Below are 22609 nucleotides of genomic sequence, written 5' to 3'. Positions count from 1 at the left end.
TAAATAGTTATTACAAAGAAATACAATTATACTAATAGAATATGAAAGCAGAATAAATACTATTATAAGTTTTAATCTAAATTTTTATATCATTATATCAAGTAATTTATTATACTTATATTACATTTTAAACATGTTTTTATAATCCAGTTATAGCAAGATATAAGCATATCATAATCTATTGTAGAATTGTTAATATTAGCTCCCTGAGTACCGTCAACACGAGAAATACGTTGAATAAGTAAATAGAAAAAAAATATTATTAAACATATTTCTTATTTTTATTTCTTTGATTTAATATAATAATTGTAAAAATAAAAATCATAAAAAATAACTATACAGGAAATTCCTTCATTGGTAGTTATTACTTAATTTTCTAACTTAATTATTTATATAATCGTTTACTTATCCGCTTAAATCGCTTGTATTAAAACTCAAATACCTTGAGCTTCATAGATTTAAAACAATTATTATGTTGAACTTGCTCAACTTTCGAAGAATTCTTATTTGTATCCTTAAATAATCAACTTATCCTTATTCACATTATAGGTAGTGGTACACTGTGTGGTAAATTTATCTGCAATTTGCAAAAATTGTATGTTACCACAGTTCGAAACTTGTTTTTATGAGGGTCGTTCATTCAAGATTCAATAATATAATGATTATTGGTTTACTTTGAATCACGCATTTCTTGATGGTTATTAATTATTATTATTATTATTATTATTTGTTAATTTATAGCTGTAAATTTAACTTAATATATTGCGTTTTTTTTTTTTACTTATAATTACTAATTTTAACACACAATTAGCAATTGCTTGTTGGTAATACACAAATATAGAAGTTATCATAGTAATTAAAATCGTGGTGCAATTGTTTTTTTTCTGTCCGTGTAAACAGTGTTTAACTTAAACATCACATATAAATATATTATACGTAAATGAACGTATTATCATCGATTTCAGTGAGTATATTTACTTGTATTACGTTTGATAGTTGATTTCGAAATGTTTCGTCAGTAGTTCATCGACGATCGACTACACTATAGTAATATTATAATTTATGGTCAGACGTTTTATGAATATTTTCGTTATTTATTTTAATGAATACGCCGCCGATCTATAAAGCTGACACGGGTGAAATCAAATTGACGAGGTAGTATACCCGTCAATCCGGGAGAGTGCATAATGACATTTTACGTTTATAATATTAATATATACTGTAATTTTGTGTAAATTATACGTCGTCGAACGAAATTTGTCCTTAATGACTTCGCTTCACCTTCGTCAATACGTCATTGTCGTCACTATATGAATTAGGAAAACGTCGATTTCCATCAGCGCGTCTGACTGACAGACAGTCGCGTGCGCGTCGTCTCGCGTCTCTTAAATCGCGACGTATTGTAATAATATCGTTGACGGGACTCGGGCCGTTTGTGGAATGCGGATCGTCGATCCGTACAACAATATAATATGATGATGATGTGCCGCGCATAATATATTATTATAATAGCGCTGGGTGCCTAGGTATATTATAATAATATAATATAGACGACGGAGTAATGAAAAAATAATAATAATCATCGCCGTCGTCGTCGTCATTAAGTATGTTGTGCGACAATAACAATAACAACAACAACAACCATAATATAATAATAATAACTATCGTTTATCGCGAGCACACGTGTTAAAGCTCATCGGCCGTCCGCATAGGTATCTATAGCCCGATGGGTGTACGGTACAATACGTATACGATATTATTATTATTATATAAAGTCTTATGCAACACACAAACATGCGCACACACTCGCAGATAACGCGCATGTTCGACATGTTATTGTTCGTCCTGCGGCCGTCGTCTCCGCGGTTTTTCATCTCGTCTTCGCCATCATAATAGTATAATATTATTTTTTATATTATTTTTTTTTTGGGGGGGTACCCATTATTGTTATCCTCCGGCTCTCGTGTACCTACGTCTCTTTGTGAAACGCCGCCGCGTCCTTGACGACGACGACGACGACGACTACGGTTCCTCGGCCGTTTGTGCGAAAAACGTCAATGTTTTTCCTGCAGTATATCATCACCGTCATATCATAATATTCTATACCTAACGCGTATATTATGTATATATATATATATATATAATAACTCTTGAGCAACGTCGTGCTCCGAGATCGTCCTCCGATTTTACGCTCGTAACACACACACACACACACACATATTATAATAATATATACACATATACGTGGTATATATTATACTCACACGTGCACAGCTATATATACGCGCGTCTGACGTCTTGCGGAGACGTTTCGCGAAAACATTCGTCTCCGTCTTTAGAATAATTATGTATATAATAATTACACAACTACGCCGGCTAACCGCGACCGCGATGTTGACACACGACAATAATTAGATTTGTATATGCGAAGAAGAATGGTTGGTATATGTGTATAATTAAAATATGTACATAAGCCGATGCAGAGTATGCGAACACCACTCGGTTCTATACTCGATATACACGGCGAGTAGGTACACCTATATGCACGCGAACATATATATACCTAACTGCGATGATAACGATGACATTTTCTGCAGCAATGATCGTATGTACCTATACCTATATGCGTATATATATTCGGGACGTGCAGTAGTATCAGCTGCAGTGCGCGCTTTATTAATAAAAAAAAATAAATAAACAAACAATTGCGCTGTTATCTGTGACAGCGACTTGACGGATTTACCGCTTGGAGTCGTTATTTTCGCGGTAAAAAAAAAAATCGTGGTTTTAAAATATTTACTCATTTTTCTTTTTTTTTATTACGGTCGTATTTTTTGTTCTTCAAACGCGACGAGATATATTATAAGTCATCTCGAGTGAATATACATAATACATTATACATACATACTCTTAGTTCTTACAATATTTACTTGTACACACTACACCGTATATAGCATATAGTGTATTATCATATATGTCATGCATAATAAAGTATAATATTATAGTCGATTTCATAACGCGAATGACACGAAACAGTCGTCGCGATGTATGTTTTACAAATCCTTATAGTCGCGGCGTACAATGGCGTACCTTTGAGTATTTTATTCCCCGCGGGAGGGAGGGGAAGGCAAATAAAATGATTATTTTTTGCCTACTCTACACATGTCTAAAATTGTAATTTGAAAAAAAATCTATTTATATGCCACTAGCACCTATATAAATATTTTAATGACTATAATTAGTAATTATTCAAACGTACACAGAACATTAATAATCTAGCACATAATGCTTTTTAGAAAAAAAATTATGCGTGTTGTAACATACAATAAATTATAATTTAAAACAGAGGGAAGTCAACATTTGTGCATTGTGCTCACTTTATAAAATGTAATATGGACAACTGAAAATATAGTAGCACATCATATATGTTATAATATGCAGAAGTCGGTTTTCGTCAGGGTTGATTACTCGATAAAGATCATTTGATAAATTTAAAAACAAGCGAACTTTTATTATTTTCCACAAGAGTATCATTATTTTTAATGATAAAGTAATAAATAATATATCCAACTGGTACAAAAATAAAATGAACATAACAGTCAATACGAGTATATAAGATATAATCATCATATATTAATAAACTTTAAATTTCCAGTGATTTAAATTTACCGATATTCTCTTTTATAGATTATGTGATACAACTTATGTCGTATAATATACATGTTCTGGATAATAATGTAGAATTTTGAAGAAAAATGATAAAATCGTATGTTAATTTATCAAGAAGCCTTCACGAGAATATTTTACTTTTTTAGTCTATTCATTTTTTTATTGACACAGTTTATCAGTTGTATAATATAGTCATTGAAATATTTCATCTTATAAATACATTTATAATTAATTAAATTTTAATTTTTTTTGCGCTAAAATTTCAGGGACAATTATTTCTGTAAATGCTCAACCATTTAAACATTAAACGATTATTGCTTTTTAGATCATAATACAAGATTTAATTTTAATGTTAAAAATGCCTTGAACAAAGTTCCAAACTCGAAATCACTGACCCACTTAATTATTTGTTATTATTAATTAATTTAAAACATAATACTTTTGTTGTAAATTGTCATCATTAAAATGTAAAGTGAAAAAAATAATTTAATTCAACCTTATACGCATCCACTTGATGTTTTATTTCTGTTATCAAATTTTCAATTGACAATCTTGTAAACCTATTATAGAGGTGTTTAAAAAAAATATGATTTTTATTAGGTATAGTTAGTTCAAGGAAATTTAATGCTTATATTTAATATATAAGACAATAAGTCTATAATAGCATCATATGTAGGCTGAAAGTACTCTGATAGCATTATAATATATAGACAGGAAAAAAACTATAGTAAATATTTTATGAATATTTGTAATTTGTATACCCATTTAAAAAATACAATTTTTTATAAAATATAAAAAACAAGGAATAAAAAATGTATACATGTGTTTAATTATTAATTCATCATATTGATATACTGTACTCGTATATAACATAGTAAAAACTAAAACATTTAATTAGTTAATTTTTTTTTCATTATAATTAATCTTTATAAATTATACTAATATTACATTTATAATTACTAGTTTTAAAGTCAAACATTTGTTTTAATATATTTATTTTATTTTACTCTAAATATAACCATCAGCATATTTTCTAAATACTATATCGCATAGGGTTGGATTGCGAAACACTGGTACATCGTTAAACCGCTATTAAACTATTACAAGGACATAGCATAACTGCGTGACTTCTGTCTGATAATTAATCAAATTGAAATTAATTAAACAGTTCTCATGTCTATCCCTATCTTTCTTGGCTTTCTGATGACAGTTAAAATCACTTCCTTCGCACAATCTTAATAGATCAATTTTGAATTATTGTAGTATTTATTTTATTTATGTTTTACTATACTTCACTCATTTGTTATAAATTAAAAAAATCAAAACAATAGATTTGAATGCATGCCTTCTAATTTAATTAAAAATACTATTATCCGAATAGCACTATAGGTCACTACAGTCACCCTGTTGTTTTAAAACAAAAATACCTTCTTTATATTATGTTTGTATGTCCTTGCAGAATTATTCACCCACAATTCTAAAATTAAGACAAATAGTAAAATAATAAAAATTCGATAACCTTATCAATTATTTTCAACAGAGATTTAATATTATTTACAAGATTCAAGATAATAAACACTAAATATGTTTTCAAATTTCAAAGCAACGAATATATTTGTTCAAATATTTAATATTTATTTTAAAGTGCTTCTAGTAATAATCATATAAGCCAATTTGAAACAAAACTAATAATCAACATTAAAATAATAAATTATTTTCAAATAAAAATACAAATTATAATTATACTTATACACGTGTGAAAAAATTAATGTTTATTATTAATATTTTACTAGATTAGTAAGATATTTAGATTATCTTTCAGACTCGTTATAAGTGAACTTGAAACTTTCAAAAATATAGTAGGCATTATTATTTTTTACATGTTTTGTACTAGAAAAAAATACTATGTGCGTTTTATTACATAATATCTAATTATGATTTTCAATAACTGCCATTTTTTGGTTTTCTCTTAGTATTAAACATCAATTTCAAACAAATAAACAAGTAAAACATGGTTAATTAACTAATATGAAAATATATTTGTAACACTACAGATAGGTAAAAAAGATAGAAAAAAAATAATGAACTATATACCTATAAAATTCATTATTTTTTTTTTTTTTTTGAAAAGTACTTATTATTCTTATTTTTACCTTTATGCAATCAAATTATTACATGGTATAACAACTAAAAAAAATTTTATTAGCTTTTTTTAAGAGTCAATATTTTACAAAACAAGGTTATTATAATTTATAATATATTCTAGTTTTAGCCATCTTTAATGTCGCGGAAGATATTTACCACTGTAAGTTAATACCGTAAAAATTGATATTTGTTGAAAATAAAAGAAGCTAATAAAATCGTTCGATTGTCAAAACCCCAAACTATAAATTTCAATTGTTACGAACATTTAAGACTCTAGTTTTATAATACAGCGAGAGCAATTAAACCACGTAAGTTGTAGGTATGTCATTAATTGTTCGCGTCCTTGAAAAAAATATTAATATTTTATAAGACGATGTACACATTATTGTATTCGTAAAACTGTGTTATACACGCTAAATCAAAACTTCCTGAACAATAAAAGTCGTTATCAAAAATCGTCTTCCTTATTATTATAAAAATATGTCTATTATAATATAATATTACGTATACATTCATATGACAAGTAATTTATGACATTTCCGAATTGCAGAACTACTGTAAGAAATAAATCCTTATAATGAGAGTTGAAAATCATGTTCTGTTGATTTTGAAATGTATAAATAGTTGGGATATATCTTTGTTTACTCTTAATATTTTTAATTTCACCACAAATCATGGGCATTTTAATAAATCCTTAACCTAGAGAACTCAATTAATCAATATGACGTCAGTTTTTACAAATTGAAATGATTTGCATTTTTTATTTCTCCGGCGCAGAATAAAACATATTCACTGCACACAAAAGGAGATCCACCTCGATACACGAGCTTTATTGTAATCTACAAATATAACAATACGAAAAAAAACTAATTATATGACATAGCAATGGTGTTCGTTGTTGAAAAAAACTACATTAAAAAAAAAAATGTATTTTCATATCAAACGCATTTCAGAACTATTATAATAAATTAACGTTTGTTGTTGAGAAAAAATTCAGATTAATATCACATCAATGTTAATGTAAAAATTGCATCGACAGCGCATTGTTTAATACATACATATATAATAAATTTACAATACACATATATGTGCCGTATGTGTTTAACGTGAATATGAGTTATTTTAATTTATTTATAACGCGTGTAATACTCGTAAACATTATATAAGAATTATTATTATTATTACTTTTTTTTAAACGATTATTACGAATATTGAAGGTCATATCGTAGGCGCAATTAAAGGAAACTTATTCGTTTTAATATAAGGTGTATACTATTGTATTGATACAACACCAACAACTTATACCAATAATAAAACACCATCATAGATTCAATAAAATATCATTTAGGTGCGTATAATTGATATATAGGACACTTCGAATTATATTTATCCAACGAGAAATATGTAAATTAATTGTTAATTAATTAACTGTTTGTATATTTTACGGCTGTACTTATGTGTATAATGAACGTAAAAACATAATACTACTAGTATTCCTATTTAACAATAATTAAAGTTGAAAAAATATGTAAAAAAAAGAATATTAATTTAAAAAAATAATAAAGATGCAAATATAATTTCTTGGATAATCTCGTATCATATATGAAATTCAGAAATTAATTAGCAATAAATGATTCATATTTCAACGTCTTACAATCATACTTATCTTTAACAAATTTATTGTTTTACAATAACGAATAAATTAATGTCAAAATAATTATATTTCGATTATAATACCAAGACCAACTACTTTAAATAATATTATTTGAACTTTAATCTTTTTATTCACACAATCTATAAAATAATATTATATATCAATAAGTGTAAGTGTATGTAAAGATATTGATTTGATTGTGGGTGAATGAAGTAGGCATAGAGGCCTTCTATTGAAAACACTTCGGTATTAAATCATATATCAAAACAAAATAAAAACTGTATTAGGCAAAGCCTAAATAATACAATAATTTACTCAGCGCGGAATCTAAATAAGAATAATTAAAAGTTCCTTTTATAGTAATGGAGTATAAAATTAATTTACTTTTAAGTATATTAATGCCTAGTGGTTAATGTAGTATGGAATTTAAAAAATGTAAACTTATGAGTGCTGACTAGTGATGTATAGATGCGTGTGTTATTTTTCATTCATTTTCTAGTGTTATATCTTCTTTCTTTAGTTTTTTTTATTCATTAAATCAGAAAATTTAGTGATGTTTGTAGAGTTTATAATATATAATTGTTTAATAGCTTAGCAATCTTAAACTAAACAGCTTATAAAACCAACGGTCATTTAACTCTTATAGACCTCTTTTATAATTGGTGGTTATACAGTGCACAATTATAAAAAAGATAAATTTTATAAATGTAGAAAATAATGTTATTCATTAAATAATTTTAAATAATTGCTGTACTAATCTTTGTTGATAATTTAAACATTTTATGTTATATTGTTCGTGTAGCTTTCTTTCAGCGTAAGTTTATTATAATAAATAATTACTAATTAGTAACTAACTACTAAATACTAATCACTATAAAAAATATACAATATATTAGTTCGACGGATGTTACCTCCATAGTTCATTTAATATTCAAATAACTATCCATGTAATAATAATTCGTATTAAGTGTTACCTTTGTTATCTTTTGTTGATAATATGAAATATACCTTTAGGTTATAAATACTAAAAGATATGTTAATTATTATTTATTTTATAAATACCAAGATTAATTATCAATTATCATCATCTTAGTATGGATGGATACCGTAATATAGTTATCGTAAAGATATATAATAACACAATATTGAGTGAAACATTATTATTTACGCCATTACACTGTACTGCATAATATTATAATATATATTAATATATTATGCATCGGGAACTGCGAGGTCGTGCGAAAGGTTACTCTAATGCAGTATGTTATACGAATGAACCTTTTTTAACGATACATTATCCAAGTGTGCCATTATGTAAAATGGTCTTAACAAAATGCTTGTTACAAGACACTTGGACAGTTGGACGTCTAATTATAAATGCTAAATTAGCGTTTAATAAACAAATTAGTATAGCACATCAAAAACATTAATTGATTGGTATAATTTACGAAATTAAATATACTTAAGAAATCAATGCCAAAAAAACAAAACAATTAACATGCATGACATAATATTATAATAATAGGTGCCTACATAATATCGTTATTAAATTATCGTTATATACTATATTAATAAGGATGAATGAATTTTCGTAGCAGTCGACCGCGCGTAAGTTTAGTAAATACTATAATATGTCTACAACAGGAGATAGATATAAAGTGCGTAGCTTATACAAATGAAAACGATATTATTGTATTCTATATTGTCATACATTCGTCAACGTCCGAACGTCCACAGTAAACCTATACAACGAGGTATAAAAAATTAGAATACAAAATGCTAAACGTTTAAACGTCGAACTATACATTCGTTGATATTAGGTTTTTGCACAATTCACCGAACGATCGAACTTTAACGTAGTTATTACTTATTAGTTATAAGTGTCTGTCCAATGTTCGGCGCGTTATCAACTTCATATACGTCAAAGTCATCATAAAAAATTAAAATTAAATGTTGTGGTTTTTATGTTTCAGTTATGTCCAGTGATGCGGCGAACAGTTTAAACGACATATATCCTGGGTTCATTAACAGCAGCGCAAGTGAGTTCATCTTTATAATATATCAAATACCTATTATTATTTATCATCGTTTTTGGATATTATATAACCATCATCTATATGCAATTTAAATGCATAATAAATATACAAGTAGCCTATAATAATATTAAATACGTTTATAAATATTATCAAAATGAGCCACCCGCGGGTTATATAATACCACGGGTCCAGCGTTTACCTTATAATTATTTGTGTATGGCTAACGTTCAATTATTCGTCTGTGTGTAAGTATTATTCCCTACTATTTATTGGTAATTGTATACATTGAATACTAATACTAGATTTGAGATTCGGTGTACATATTGTAATATTGTTGGTACACACTACACATAATAAAATATTATACATGTCAGGACTTCAGAACGGTGCGGTATGATTGCAGTAATAATATAATATGGATACTATTATAGACATTTAAAATTTCGATCGAAAAAATTATAAATTGCAAATTCAAACGGTGTCAGTAAAATAATGTTAGTACAACGATTTCCAATTCTCGCGACAAAACCGTTCGTGATTCGTGTTCGTACCACGCATGCCTATTATATTATTTTATACCTAATAATAATTATTATTACTGGTCGCAATTATGAGTTGCGAAAATATGACCGCTAATAATAATAACAATAATTGATACCTACACGCAGAACCACTCGTACTCGGGCTTTTCATTTCGTAATGGATGGTACGGGTACGTTGTTTGTAATAACATACTATAACTGGCTTCTCGTCGGTGGCGTGTATACAGGTATTATAATATAATATTATGTACTGAAATATTGTAGACCGTTATTAGAAAAATATTACTGCTCACGTTATAATATTATAATATATTGTGTATCGTTACAGCGAACATATACGTTTACAAAATTAATGTAATTTCTAACAAAGTTTTGCGCGCAAATCCAATTTTATCGTATATTATTGGCATAGGTAGTGTATATTATTAAGAACGTATCTGCAACACGTCAAAACGAAAAACTAGTTTAAGAGGCCCCTCGCTATGGTTTGTATTTGAGGGGCAACAGTTAGGCAATTTTAATCTCTCGTCAACATTGTCTCGGGATCTATGTGTTAGTAGCTAGTAGGTACTTAAGTAGTAAACTATTTGTGTGAGTGGAATTCAATGCGGGTACCAGAAAACTACACTGTTTTACTAAAATACTCCTTTAGTTGAAAAAACCTACATTTTCAGCAAAATTAAAGTTAATTTACGTTGTCCGATTTTAACTTTGATAAAAAAAAAATGGAATTGAACAGAAAAATGTCTAAAGATCTTCCGAAACACTTTACATTTTTAATTTTTAGTTTAATTACAATTATGATTTGATAAAATCCATATTTTCAAGTTTGTTTAAATTACAGTTCAAAAATAAATAAAATCACATTTTTTCAGTGTTTCATTGATCCATATTATGATCTAAAGACATTTTATTGTCGAACTCAAATTTTTTTCACGATTAAAATTAGAAATTGTAAGTTAAGTTAAATTTTATCAATACTACTCTAAGTCTTTTGATCTAAAATTAATGGTAGTAGCTTAGCTACTCTTGAATATATTTTTTAAATACTCAATCACTGTTGGTTCTTTAATTTTAATTCTTGGGCAAAGTCTCTTAGTTTTCTGTTCTTTCTATTCTTCATTATTCGTATTTACCATAATGACACAACCGTTACGCATCTCGTCTACAATATCTGATAACAATAATATTATAGGTTATTGAAATAATATTTTTTGTAGCACGCGTCAACTGTATTATGTGAACCATACGGGTAGGCAACACAAACGACATCTACACATATATCCACGAGACTGACGAACACGGTGTAATATACTACTTGAAATATTACAGCTTATTATATTTTATATGTAAGTACGTGTGCGATATTCAAAATAAACCATCACAACACTATTTTGTTGAGGGTTTTTTTGGGTCGAATTGTCATTTTTACCATAACCATTTTGGTATTTTGAATTTCACTCATTCTAAACAATTTTAAATATTAATTTTCATTGACAATTGCGTAAGTATTGTGTATGTCGACTGCTTTAATATCACAAGTTATAACGACATTATTGATAAGAATGCTTGTAGCCCCCCCACTTTAACCTAACTTGGGGGACACGGGGTCAGGTTCTTGGCCGGCGACTTAAATACGTCTCTCATTATAATATGATTCTATAGAGGTATAGTAAACGGGTAGTTGTATATAATGGGTATCCGCTAATGTTCGGATCATTTGTTTAATACACACTAATTACCCATACGGCACATATTATAGGTGTGTGACAAATAACGACATTGCATAATAAGATTTCATAAACGAGTTAAACGACTGCGTGTATACACTAAGGTAATAGGTACCCATTATATATACATAAACAATATTTATTGTATTATTATAATAGACAAGCGGAAGATTCGCCGAAAACACTGCAATGATTACGTAATGTCACACGCCACGGTCACGAAAGATAAAGATGGGTAAATGTAAATCATTAGTGGCTCGCGGGTTGTTTGTCAATATATACATTACGACGTCCGACGTATAGTGTATATAAATGCATTAAAAAGCAATAATATAAAATTTTTATCTTTCGTTTGCACGAAGACACACACGTGATTTTTTAACACCTAGGTATTTGTTCTATGTTTACAACCAAGAGGGATTTAGCCACTAAAGATAGTATACGCCGTCGCCGTGCGGACGTTATATAGTCGCTATCGTTAAATAATATATACTACACCGAAGAGTAGTAGTATAAAACATTGCGCCTTGATTATTGAAAACCTCCCAACGAGTAACGGTCTTCTACGCCAAATATAATATAAGGTTATAATGCGTATACGTCATGCGGTAAGGATGTGACGTTATCCTGTTAGTGACAATTTATTATTATCATTTATCAGACCGATAAATCGCAGCCGAGAATATAAATCTACGATTAAAAATCACAGGTGGCTGATGATGGATGAGAAACTTGACTGTCAAATTGCAAAGTAAAACTAACTATATCTCTGAACATTATTAAATGACAGGTTTTTTACCATACTTTACTTGTAACTCATTAAAAAAAATGCTTTTACTTATGAAATTGCAACACTTAAAAAATAGTATCTTTCTCCTATCAAAGACCTAAATATTAATTTTGAATTGGAATCGACTTTTATTCTTAAGCGCAGCATTTGTCAACCTATTTTAAAAAAATTAAAACTTTTAATACAAATTAAAAAAAAAAATAACATTTGTTTCTAATTTATCTATACATAGAAAGAGATATTTTCCAGAGCAATAAAGGACTAGACCGCTCACCAGAAAGCATTAGGCAGAAATTTTTTTTATTTTTCATTTATATAGCCACGTTATTGATTATTCTCAAACACTAAACAACCTAATCGGGTTTTCATTACACCGTAATAACTATAATAACTATAGATCGATCTGACGCGTGATGTTACAGGAACACATTATTTTAAACGCGCTCAGCACTTTTATGATAACCAGACGAGTGTACACATTTAATGGTAGAATAATAGACGAACACGTACATAATAGTCATAATGTACGTACATACATAAAGTTCATTACACCGAACTAACGGTCGTCGTAAAACAACACAATATTTATAAAGCAATATATTATTAACTCCATCAGCTCGATGTTTCAGTAAAAAAATTCGCTCTCGTTCGAATCAATTATGGATTATTCCCAGTAGAAAGCAAAAATGTATGTACCTACCTATACTCAAAAATAGCCAATCTCTATACCAGCACATCATTATACTTTTATGATATGTACGTGTTTCTCCATGAGATAACCACATTACAAATCACATATATAAAAGCCAATTTCGCTTTGCTATGTGATCGAGTTTCAGTCGTTTCTCGCAGAATACTGCATAAATCAATTCAATCCTTTGACTCTTATATGAAAATACACAAGCTAATATATTTTTTCAGCTATAGTCAAAAATAACATACGGTACATGTATATGTATACTTTTCAGTTTTCATAATACCATTATATTACTCGTATATCGTATACCACTTATTAATGAAAACAAAATTAAAATATGATATTTTGGCGTTATCTCTTTTATCCGCAAATATCTGATACAATTTGATTCTTTGAATTTGGTAGTTTGACCAGATGATTATGATTTGTATGCATAATGGATATTTTATCGACTTTTTCATTTAACATATTATATAATATATTATAAATAATGACTGTACAACACAAAACGTGTAGGTACTGAATGGAAAAATTTATACTTTGTAAAACTAAACGCTTTTTAATTTTTATAACAGTTATCAATTATCACACATGAATGTATTATTATTTATTACAAAACAGTTAAATATTTGTAAATCATAACGTCATAATATTAATTAATGATAAATGTATAACACCATGGATTGTGGAAATTAGATAATGTCTTTAATAGTTTAATATTCATGAATGACACTATATTTTCCTGTATAAGGTAGCTATAGACCTACATTTAAGAATCAATCAAGGCAATTTGTTTGTTTTATTAATCAAAAATCTTAAATCACATATTTTCAATTATAGGTATTAACAATTTAATCATTCATATATGTATATGGTATACCTGTGTAACGCCTATTCGTGAACATAATATATAAGTAATATATGTAATTCAATGCGTAACATACCTAGTCTACAATGACAAACAATGATATAGATAATAGAAAATATTAATAATCAGCTTCAGCTAACAAATATTTATCGATATTTGTATCGATTTTCAAAAAAGGGTGGTTTCTTACTTTCTAGGAAATTTGATCTAGTCAATTTTTCGGAGGCTCAAAAGTAAAAAATTTCTTAAAGTAAATTAAACATTTTCGAGAAAATTGATTTTGTTTTTTTGATGGAACTCAAAAATTTTTTAAAAAATTTAACAAAACTCATCAAAATTTATTAATTTTGTAATTAAAATATAACGAAAATCTAGTCAAAAATATTATTTATAAACGTTTATAATTAGAATGTTGTTAAAATTAAAATAATCACGAAAATTATAAAAAAAAAAATTTATTGAATTAATATTATAAATTAACTTTATTCTAATAATAAATTATGAAAACTAAAATATTATAATTAAATCAAAGAAAAATCCAATTTTCGTGGGAGATTCTCAAAAATTCATTTAATATATTGATTGGCACGTACTAACAATAGATTTCGGGGAGAGCAATCCTTCCCCCTTCTCAATATACTCACTGGGATGACAGACCTCCACATAGAATTGTTTTTCGTATTTAATCATATATCATTGAATTAAAATTTAACATACTCATGATAATGACCCACTCGACACCTAATGTACAGCAGAGCGGTACCCACTTGTCTAGCTTTTTAAATTATGTTTTTAATTTTAATTTTAACCTATCCCATTTAACATCTTTTAAAATAGTACGAATATAATAAAGTTAATTTATGTCAACAATTTGACAACAGTTAATAAATAAACCAAGATTAATATTATAGTTTCAATGTACTATTGCAAGGTTCTCTCTATACTTATGTAAATGTAGATAGCCTATATGGAAGCCTCATATTTTATCTACAAAATAGTTATATTGTAATAAAAGAAAATTGAGAAGTTTAAGACATTTAAATCTCTAACCGTATTTATTTACAATAATAAAATTCAAATCCAATAATTTAAACAAAAAATTATTGTGTAGTTGTTAAGACGCCTTGCTGCATTATATGTAATATACTATTTCGGCATACAGAGACGTTGTTTCGTTGAATCTGCTCCGATTGAAACACAAGAAATAAGATTACTATTATTAGAACTATTTTTTTTTTATTTTTCCATAACGTCTGGCGCTCAGAACAGATATGTTAATTACCAGTATAACACCCATGACATTTATTAGTTAAAACTTCCGTAACCGAAAAGTGTCACACGCACTGAACATTTGGACGACTCGCCACATAATTTGCGTAGTCGTATTTAGATATATAGAACGTTTCTAAACCGAAAATTTCCAATTTTAATAAAACATAATAACAATTTATACGCCATACAATCGTCGAAACGCAGAATAATGGGTAATTTAACTTAATACGAATATGGAATTGGTCACGCACAACTGTGATACGCTCGCGCGTGTTAAACAAAGAAAATGATTGTGTCTAATGAATGCTACTTTTTTTTTAGTGTACCTATGACGTGTAATTTAAAGTATTTATACTAAACTTAACATATAGTAATAACTAAATCAATACAGTTTACAATAGCCCCTAAATTAACAACTATCATATATTACTTATTTTAAGTTAATTTAATAAATTATTGATTATTTTATAAATTATTAATATAATATATTTGGCCGTGTACAAATAAAATTTAAAAAAATATATTCGATAATACTCACGTATACGCCTCACAAGATACTCAAATGTCTGTTACGGCACTACGTGAGCACTAGTATAATATTATTACCTATGTTATATGTATTTCAAAGTGCAAGAGTGTATAATATATATATATATATATATGATATGTTAGTGTGTATTGTATATAATATAGATAGTACAAAAACCAATTGTGGAGGGGTGTAACTAGGGCGGGCTTAGCTCCTCCCCTTGAGTAAAAGCATTCCTAAATCCCACGGAGAACTGTTTTACGGCCTCAAAAAGTCATTTAAAAATTTGAAAGCGTATACCTTTTCCGCACTCAATCACGATGTAAGTACACAATACATTTTTTAACGTTTTCAACATGGCAAGGACCAGTGAAACAAAACAGTCTAATACCTTGTGTATGTATGATGCATTACATAATAGGTATATTTAATTTTTCTATTTAAAAACGCTAATAAAGCAGTCCGCCCAAATCTCGTTTCGTATCTGTTCAGTACTGAACAGTTTATAAGTTTACTTAACTGTCTTAACTTCACAATTTTTTGCCCATAATATTTTCATCGACGACTGCATCCGTTCCAAGAGTTGCAGGAGTCGTTTTTAATAATTTTTCGATCAGATATAGCACACGTCATGGCCGAAATTAGGAAAAGCACTGAACTGCAACTCAGGTGTCCCCAAGGTTTAATAATTAATATGGTACAATTTAAGGTTTTCCATTTTTATTAATTATTATTTGTACTATTAATTTAAGCACATTAATGATTATAATTTATTGGCAATTTATATTTTTATAACGCTACTATCAATGTCGAATTATGACATTTAGTACCTACATAGTATCCATTATCTCTGACATCCCTAAAAACTATAATACATAAAAAAAAGTGAAGGGTCTTAAATAGTAAATGGTATGCACTTTTTTCTTTATAAATGTAATAATATCTATTATAAATAGGTACTAGTATTTATAATCAATGGTTAATAATTATAAAAATAGAACAATAGCCGATAGATAAATGATAACACGTAATTTTTAAGACTTCGTTGTCAAATTTATAAACTCGTGCCAAAAAAACAAAAATAAGTACACTTTTTTCAAGTAAAATATTTTTTTATTTTTTTTTTTTTTAGTTCCTCCGAAGGAATGACACTTGCGTCTGGTAAGTGATTGCGTATGTCAGGTCCTATAGGGTCGAATGATTAAATCTCGATATTGGCAACTGCATAAAATAAATAGAAATTACTTACCCGATTTGATAGTTTTTTCCAATTTATATTTCAATAATCAAAATCTGTCCTATTTATTTATTTGACATCCCTCCCTCAACAAAATATTCCGCCCTTTAGAGGCGTATAATATAACTTTTTCGTACACGAAGAGTATCTACCACAATAATACACCCATTACACCCATCTAGGTAGTGACCTCTACCTGCGTGTTCATTTTTCGAGAAAATTGAAAATAAATTAGCGGCATGCGATAAGAGACGGGCAACTAATCGACAATATTGGATATATTGCATGCCCGATAAAATCGTTTGGATGAGGCTATAATAATAATGTAGTGATCGATGAAGGAGTAGTAAATAAATATTGGTAATAGGTAAGCGTTCTGCCATCTAGTGTAGTAGATGGTGAACGAAAACCGAGCGTAGAGCGTTCAAACCGCCGACAGATGGCGTTGTCAGTATGTCCGGACGCCAAATAAAAAAAACCTGATGCGTTTGAAACAACAACATTACGTATAAAAATAATATAATATTATTATAAATTTAATTACAATGCGCCACCGACGACTACACGTGCCGCGAAATAAAAGCGTTATAAATATTCGCGGCCCAGTGCGACTCCTAATTATTATGAAAATTCGGCCTTCGACCGATGGCGGAGCCGTCGTCAACGACTCTAAATTATTATTATTATTACCATTGCTATTAGTTATTAGTGCTTATTATTATTGTGATGATTTGGTATTGAAAAATATAAATGCGCCGCTCTTCGATCGAATTTCGGTAATTGTGTGCGTTAACCGCGTTTGAGGTTTTACAATATTATTATAGAGTTGTTACCTTGTTGGTCGTGATGTGTATTAAGTATCCGTTTTCCTTCTCATATTTGTGTACATACAATATTAATATATGTATATTATTATAGTACACTAATTACGCACGACTATTGCACGCGTTTTTCCGCGTGAATTCAAGAATTCGACACGGGCGAATTAACAAAACAATAATAGAAGGCGACGACGAGAAAAAATAGACATCATAGTTTTTATGCTATGCGGAGAGACATCCAATCATAAACTGTGTGCAATATGTCAATGTGTTTTCGGTTTCCGTTGTTCTAATGAAACTAATGAAAACAAAAAAAAAAAAAGGAAAGAAAGAAAAAATCTTATCGTGTCAGGTGGCACTACTGAGGGTCTCCCTATCCAAATATTCAAATGTTATTTTCACTAATTTTGTTATCATACTTACCTATTATTGTAGAAATAGACTGTAAACATATTATTTTAATAAAAAAAAAATAATCCAATACATCAAAAACTACGATGAATTTATCGAGCAACAAAAATTCGGTTAACAAATTACCATTTGTTTGTTTGTAAACATTGTTTGATTGCCATTGCGAATGTCGTCGCGAAAATTCGGTTAACGATTAATCGATTTTATTATAGTTATTGTTTAGTTGTTATAACACCTGTAATGATCGGACAAATTTGGCCAAAAAAATATGTTGTATCTAGTACAAAAAACGTATATACATGTTGAACAAAAAGGTTAGAAAATGATTGAGTCCAACAGACTACACAATAACGATAGTCGCAATAATATATAAAATAAAGTGGCCAATTTACCTGGAAACTATTAAAATTCATATCATGATGAAATTTTTCGAATAGAATCAAATAAATTTGGTTATGGACTTATGATTCTCAAAAATATTTTGTTAAACAGAAAATTTGTTTGATGGAAGTTTGTTATATCGAAATTTTACTGTATAGTTAATATACAAAAGTGAGCATTTAACTAGTTAAAATGTTAAACTAAATTATTTTTTAAGTTTTTAATTTAACTAGTAAGTTAATTTTCTAATAAATGTTATAACTTAACTAATTAAATTTAAAAATCGGTTAAAATAAAATCATGTTTATCTAGTATATCTAAATCAGGTAGTTAAAATTGATTAATTTTTTTTTAATTTCGTGTAGTTAATTTGAAATACAAATGTACAAATAAATATTCCACCTTCTCAGATATTTTGTTGACACAAACACAAACGTGTAATTTAATAAAACATTACAGCTAGACGCTAGTAAGTATATGCAAGAAGAAGGTATGATATGGAATTTATTTTTAAAATAATGTTTAGTTATCATTTAAAAAAATTGAAACTTGTACAATTACTATACCTATTATGTGTGGCCCAATTTATGATTGCAAAAAATTAATATGCTGAACTGAGTTACCAAGTTAATATTATTATGGAGACAATGAGACAAATATTAACTTAAAACTTTTAAGTCAAATATATTGTGTGTTAAATATTAATTTATTTTAATTTGACCTCCTTAACATCGTCTTAACTAACTCGAGTTCATTTTTTTCAATAACTTGCCAATCTCTACATGTACATAAATATACATAATATTATATGTATGTAATAATAAATGGCAGTCAGTCGCGAGGCTTGCATCACGCATAATAGTTATAATATTAAATACTGCAAATGCCAAATACCACTTATGTCCTTTAATATAATGATTATAATATACCTAGTAGTATAATACATATATGATATATGTATTATATCACAGTATGTCTATAGTCCAAAATCGTAACTATTGCTTTGTTCATTTGTTGTGTAGGTATGGTTTAAGACTTAGGACGGTTAGGTGTAATATAGGTTATTAGGGATTAGGCAGTGATATAGGTACTCAGGTACTCATGTAGGTGTACTTTTTTTTGGTTCCTAGTTAGTATTTAAATTATAAAGCTCCAACAACCAAATATATAATACTTTTTTATTATAGTGTACCTAGTATAGTATATTTACATATACTTTTAATAATATATAATAAAATAATAAAATAATATACCCATCATTGTTTCTGATTAATTATTAAATTATTTTATTATATCATATAACATTATTATGCATCTAATTCATTATACTAGGTACTAGATTTATTTAAATTTATTAATGAGGTAACTATAAAAAAAATGTATCTAGTATATAACATTAAATAATAACTACTTATATCACAGTTAAAATAATATAATATTATACTTATGGTCATAACTATGTTAAAAAAAATATTACATAATTATTAAAATATAAGTTTATTTCTTAAAAATTTAAAATTGTAAAATGTACCATATAATAAAAAAAGTATTATGTATTAAGTTAGTACGAGGCTTTTTTACTGGATTTTTATATCAGGATTTTTTTTTCGGGGCTTTTTTTCTGATTACCTAATTTAGCTTCTTCTAAATGTATATGCCATTCATGGTTAATTATAGTTCATAATTGATAAATATTAGTGTGTATACAGTACAAAGTCATTATTATATTTTATATATGATTATATTGATTGATGGTGGTGCGAGTTGGGTACTCATTATGTAATCCGTGTACAAAAAACTAACTAAAAAAGGATGCTTCCATACCCCCCAGTGTTTTTATTATTGAAATTTCACTCCTGGGTTATAGGTACATCAGTAACTGTATCAAGTGTATCGTATATTTTAGGTACCTATCTACTACAAGTATGACGGTCGAGTGGACTGACTAAGTATACAGGGTGATTCTTATTTGCCGAAATAATAAATAAATAAATTAATTAAATATTGTTTGGGAAATAGCAAACGATTTTAAATGTTGGCCAATACGTAATGTGTCGAACAATACTACATAAAATATTGTTTTGAAATTTCTAAATAATCACCAAGACCATACAATAGTATACAACAACAACTGTTAATATTAAAATATCTGCAATAAGCGAACGTTTTATTTAAATTATTATGTGATTTTTTTTTTAAAAAAAAACTATGATTTAATCGTTCATTTATTTAACTCTAGTTTAATTTTATCATGCAATTTTAAAAAATCTAAAAACTTTTAAGGTTAATATATTAACTTTGATAAAATACATTTTTTTATTAATCCAATTATTATTTAACAATAAAATACCTTTTTATTAATTATAATATAATACCTATCTAATAATGTTTATGTAAGTACCTATCATACTTATACAATTTTTATTGTTATTTGGTTTTCTATACAATGTACACACATAATATTGATATCTTTGTACGGCATTACATGGTTCTCAAGCACTATTTAACCAAAACTTTTTTTTTTTAATAATTACAATTTGTCATGAACCTTTTTTCATTTTTGGGAACGGGGTATTTTTCAAAAAATAAAAGTCCCTGAGTTGTGACTAATATCGGCAATATCAATGGTGGACACCATTTCCTGTTTTCTTTAGAAGTACCTAACACGTTTTAATTATATTTTACTAGGTACCTAATACTTTTTTTAGGTTTCTTATTATATTTTATTTCACCAAAAAACCATATTTTTTTTAACTTGTTATATTCTAATATAAAATTTATTTTATCGTAATATCGATGTACGATTACGAATATTTCATTTACAACGTATTTTATTTATATTACTTAATAATACTCAAAGTTTATGTTTTGAAAAGATGTGTGAAATGATAGGGTATAAAATCGGTACAGTTGCACGCGTCTAATTTTTATCGTTTATTAATAAAAATCTATTAGTTTGATATTCGTTAAAACATGTGCACTTAATGTTAAGTATCGACAATACCAAAATATTTACAATAATATTCGGCTTTCGTTCAAAAATGAGTCAACACCACTTTAAAAAAAAAAAAATGATATTGGAGAATTAGCATTTGATGATAAACTTGAAATAAACATAAGTCTTTTAAAACAACTGTTATTAAATTATTAGAAATGAACGAATATCGACCGAAATAATGATAAGACGTGTTCTACGCAAAAGGAACGCGCTGTATACCTACTTATTATATAATTATACATAATAATATGGCACGTGCCATTTTCGCCGATGTGGTTGTTCAAAAACTAACAACTGAGAATAAAAAAGAAACGATAAACCGCCAACTGTACATTTTAATAATATTTATATATGGCTACAGCGCTTGTTGCTGCTGCTGCTGCTATTGTTGACGGAGAAATAAAAACTAAAACTTATAAGAAAAAAATTCGGTTAATAAAATATTTAGCAGAACCGACGATACACGATGATGTTATAATATATTACTATTATTATTACGCATCACATACATTTTTTTTTGCAAACTCAAACCATAGTGTTGCGCAACGACGACCGGTCTAAGTTCGCACGGGCGTCGATTTCCCCTCTGCATAATAATACATAGAAAATGCGCAAAATCGCGCTGGCGAGAAGACGAAATCCGGTCTTTGGCGATTATATTCTGAATGAATGGACTTTGGTTGTAGGAACCATGTGTCGTAGTAGACACTCGGTGTGTATGTATATTATAATACCGCGTAGGCATCTCTTTCTACACACACACACACACATATATATATATATATGCACACTGCATATATATGGGTGGGCGTAGTATTATAATAAACTT

The 22609-nt window shown here is 28.0% G+C and overlaps 1 protein-coding gene across 3 annotated transcripts in view; it reads left to right on the top strand.

Moving 5' to 3' along the window:
* The window catches only part of LOC113554639, a 120550-nt gene that overhangs the window by 55834 nt on the left and 42107 nt on the right, over positions 1 to 22609 (top strand). For all 3 annotated transcript variants that reach the window (XM_026958566.1, XM_026958565.1, XM_026958567.1), the window contains one exon: positions 9442 to 9507. In XM_026958566.1, the coding sequence (XP_026814367.1) occupies positions 9442 to 9507 (66 nt within the window). The remainder of the gene's footprint in view (positions 1 to 9441; positions 9508 to 22609) is intronic.

This window comes from Rhopalosiphum maidis, chromosome 2 (assembly GCF_003676215.2).
Source record: "Rhopalosiphum maidis isolate BTI-1 chromosome 2, ASM367621v3, whole genome shotgun sequence".
Lineage (NCBI taxonomy): Eukaryota > Metazoa > Arthropoda > Insecta > Hemiptera > Aphididae > Rhopalosiphum > Rhopalosiphum maidis.
The sequence above is the reverse complement of the archived record's forward strand: the minus strand, read 5'-3'. Positions and strand labels throughout refer to the sequence as shown.